At 37.9% G+C, this 4031-nt stretch overlaps 1 protein-coding gene across 1 annotated transcript; it reads left to right on the forward strand.

Moving 5' to 3' along the window:
* Nucleotides 1-246: 246 nt before the first annotated feature.
* On the forward strand, nucleotides 247-1128 carry triap1 (TP53 regulated inhibitor of apoptosis 1). Its single transcript, XM_033630915.2, has one exon. It carries the CDS (start codon nucleotides 383-385, stop codon nucleotides 605-607), a length of 225 nt encoding a protein of 74 aa, XP_033486806.1. The 5' UTR covers nucleotides 247-382; the 3' UTR covers nucleotides 608-1128.
* The last annotated feature ends 2903 nt before the right edge of the window (nucleotides 1129-4031 follow it).

The raw sequence follows: 4031 nt of genomic DNA on the forward strand, positions 1-4031 counted from the left end.
ATAAAATAATGTTTGATTTTTGGGGTTTTGTTTGTGTGTTTGTTTGTTTACCCAGGCGTAGCAGCAATACGCCTCTGTAAAATATAAAAAGTTTACAATCATGTTTGGTTTTTTCATTGCAGCATCAAGCAAAAAGTCCAACAGTCTTTGGCTCCTCGGATATGACTCAGAGTGACTCCTCTCTCTCATCGCGATATCTCTGCTACGTCGTGACGCCATCACGTCAGACGGAGCGCTCAAACCAGCCAATCAGATCGCGCGGCTCAAGGAGAGTCCCGGGGAGTTCCGTGTTGACGCCACTGCTGTTTTGAAACCGTCGAAATAAAACCTCCATCTTTCTGTTTCTTCGTCCCCGCGTGTGTCTGTCCTCTGAGTGTCGGAGATGAACAGCGTCGGGGAGGCCTGCACCGACCTGAAGCGGGAGTACGACCAGTGCTTCAACCGCTGGTTCGCCGAGAAGTTCCTGAAGGGGGACCGGAGCGGCGACCCGTGCACCGAGACCTTCCGCCAGTACCAGCGGTGCGTGCAGAAGGCCATCAAGGAGAAGGACATCCCGATCGACGGCGTGGAGTTCATGGGCCCCAACAAGGACAAGCCCGAGAGCTGATCCCTGCCGATCATCAATACTGAGATCGATACGCCATATGGACCGGGGACTGTGTCCACGAGGCCCGTTGAGCATGCGCAGAAGCTGTGCTGCTGCTGCGGAAGAACACAGCGGGCTGCGGAGCCTGGACACTGAGTGTGTGTTCACACACACACAGACTGTTTTCTTTCCAAGCTGCTGCTTTTATTCTGGAGTTTAACATGACTGTGAGCTGCTGTAGCGACTGTAGGACACAGCTGATACTAGGTATCGATCAGTAACCAATAGATTGATTGATTGATTGATTGTTGAAGACACAGCTGAGCCTGTGGCTGCAGCTGCTGCACTGATGCTTCTCTCTCTTTGTTTCACTGTAACTGAATGTTTCTGGGTTTGGACAAAACAAGACGCTTGAAGGTGTGAAGATTAATATATTAACTGGAAGAATTCACTACTGGATTTATCAGTAATGGAAATAATAATCATGACACTCAGCTGATCATTGAAGTGACAGTTTGTCTATAAATTTGACTTTTTTAAATGATTGTGTTTGGTGTTTGTTTTTTTTTTACGAAGGAGGAGGATTAGGGTCATGTTAAAGGAAAAAAATTGATTTCAAGAATGAGGTTATAATATTACGAGAATAAAGTTGTAAATCTACAGGAATAAAGTCAAAATGTTTTGAGAATGAAGTTGAAACATTTTGAGAATGAAGTTGAAACATTTTGAGAATGAAGTTGAAACATTTTGAGAATTAAATCGAAATATTTTGAGAATAAAGTCGAAATATTTTGAGAATTAAATCGAAATGTTTTGAGAATGAAGTTGAAATATTTTGAGAATTAAATCAAAATGTTTTGAGAATAAAGTCGAAATATTTTGAGAATTAAATCGAAATGTTTTGAGAATGAAGTTGAAATATTTTGAGAATTAAATCAAAATGTTTTGAGAATAAAGTCGAAATATTTTGAGAATTAAATCGAAATGTTTTGAGAATAAAGTCGAAATATTTTGAGAATAAAGTTGAAATGTTTTGAGAATAAAGTAGAAATATTTTGAGAATTAAATCGAAATATTTTGAGAATTAAATCGAAATGTTTTGAGAATTAAATCGAAATGTTTTGATAATAAAGTAGAAATATTTTTAGAATTAAGTCGAAATATTTTGAGAATGAAGTCGAAATATTTTGAGAATTAAATTGAAATATTTTGAGAATTAAATCGCAGTGTTTTGAGAATAAAGTCGAAATGTTTTGAGAATAAAGTCGAAATGTTTTGAGAATTAAATCGAAATATTTTGAGAATTAAGTCGAAATATTTTGAGAATTAAATCAAAATGTTTTGAGAATAAAGTCGAAATATTTTGAGAATTAAATTGAAATATTTTGAGAATTAAATTGAAATATTTTGAGAATAAAGTCGAAATATTTTGAGAACGAAGTGGAAATATTTTGAGAATTAAATTGAAATATTTTGAGAATTAAATCGAAATATTTTGAGAATAAAGTCGAAATATTTTGAGAATAAAGTAGAAATGTTTTGAGAATTAAGTCGAAATATTTTGAGAATTAAATTGAAATATTTGAGAATTAAATCAAAATGTTTTGAGAATAAAGTCAAAATATTTTGAGAATAAAGTCGAAATGTTTTGTACGACGGAGTATCAGGGCCACACTGAAAAAAAATTTCTAATATTAATGTGCCTGCCGCGGCTGGATCTGTGAGCGTTTGGTGGCTAAGAAGAAAGGAAATAACGGGATGTGACTTAATGGGGTGAAAATATCGTTAGTGAAACAGAAACAAGCGTTAGTTAGGGGACAAGAGTCACAAAGACTCACGTATGTTAAAAGTTACTTAGGCTACAACCGGTGTATTTACTGTAGGCTGTGTGTCCGGGGTCCTTCGCCTGTGGAACGAGTAACGTGACCACTAACTTGTCCCCAAACCAACGCATGTTTCTGTGAGGCCTATGTGTTTCACTAACATTCTTTATGTATTATGAAGGATGTCAGACTGGCCAATCAGTGGCAGAGTTGGGCCCAGAGTTTCGACTGACACAGAATCGGCACGGTGCCGGTTCCCGAACCTATTAAGTAGGCCTCCAATCCTGGTTGCAACAATCAGTGCTCTGTAGAAAACGGCCACTAAATGGAAATAACAACTGCTAAATTGACACACTCCTTATAGACATGACAAACATCAAAATAGAAGTCTGGCGATATTCTGCATATTCTCACGTTAACAACTCCCCGAAAAGACTCAAACGATTGATTTGCTCCAACCGGTCAGCACTCACTCCCCGATTTGTCCCATCGACATCGTTTTCTGTCTTCTCTTCATACTAAATTCTCTAGAGGATTTTATGCCTTTCTTAAAGGGCAACTTCAGTATTTTCCAACCAGGACACTATTTTTACATGTTTTTGAAATTGGTCCAGAATTGACTGAGTGAAACAGGCTGCAGTGTAACCTCTTGGGAAATGTTCACACCATCATTTATTGTCCACTAAAAGTTCTTATTTTTGTCACTGACAGGCTCAGATTACATTTCTGACAACATTATGTTAAGGATCCCTCCAGAGATAGACCGTCTTTTAAAGACTAAGATCCATTTGTAAATTAGGAGTTCCTTTCAACTAAACCACAGTTGCTGATTGTTGGAACGGTGGAAATAGGAAACAAAACGGCTTTTCTAAGTTTTATTTTGTTTCTGTTTACTTTTAATGAAGTTTGTTTTACAATAATGGAATTACTGTTTATTTAAAAGGAGTCTGGTGGGTTTGATGATGGCGATTTTGGGGCTGTTTCTAGTTAAACAAAAAGGATCTTAGTCTTTGAAAAAAGGTCTTTCTCTCAAGGGCTCCTTTCCATAATGTTGTCAGACACTTAAGATAATAATCTGAGCCTGTCAGTGGCCAATCCAAACACTTACTGGACTTACACTGACGGGGCGAACATGCAGCCTGTTTTGTTCCCACCAGCTGTAGCCGTCTTGATCAATACTGGACTGATTTCAAAAACCGTAGTTCCCATTCGTCACTTACACACAAAATCATGTAAAAATAAGTTAAAAAAGTCCCTCTAAGGAATGCACAAAGTCTTTGAGAACTGATGGAACAGATGTGGAGTTCGCTGCAGGTGAGTTTGAGCAGCATAGTTCTCCCTTCCAAACAGTTAAGATAACAACAACATGATTATACCAACAGCGAACACTCCATTCGTACGCGCACAGTCATGAGGTGAAGCTGAACTGAAAACTCAGTTGCAGGCATTTAAAGTTACCTAATCTGTACTCCAGTGGGATAAAAACATTTCCAGATGTGGAGTCTGGCTCAGCGTGTCGGTGTCGAGTTGTTTCCTTAAAAACTACAACTTCATTCTGGTAATATTATGACTTTAATCTCATAATATTTCGACTTTATTCTCGTAATATTACGAGTTTTTTC

Source organism: Epinephelus lanceolatus, chromosome 4 (assembly GCF_041903045.1).
Source record: "Epinephelus lanceolatus isolate andai-2023 chromosome 4, ASM4190304v1, whole genome shotgun sequence".
Classification (NCBI taxonomy): domain Eukaryota; kingdom Metazoa; phylum Chordata; class Actinopteri; order Perciformes; family Serranidae; genus Epinephelus; species Epinephelus lanceolatus.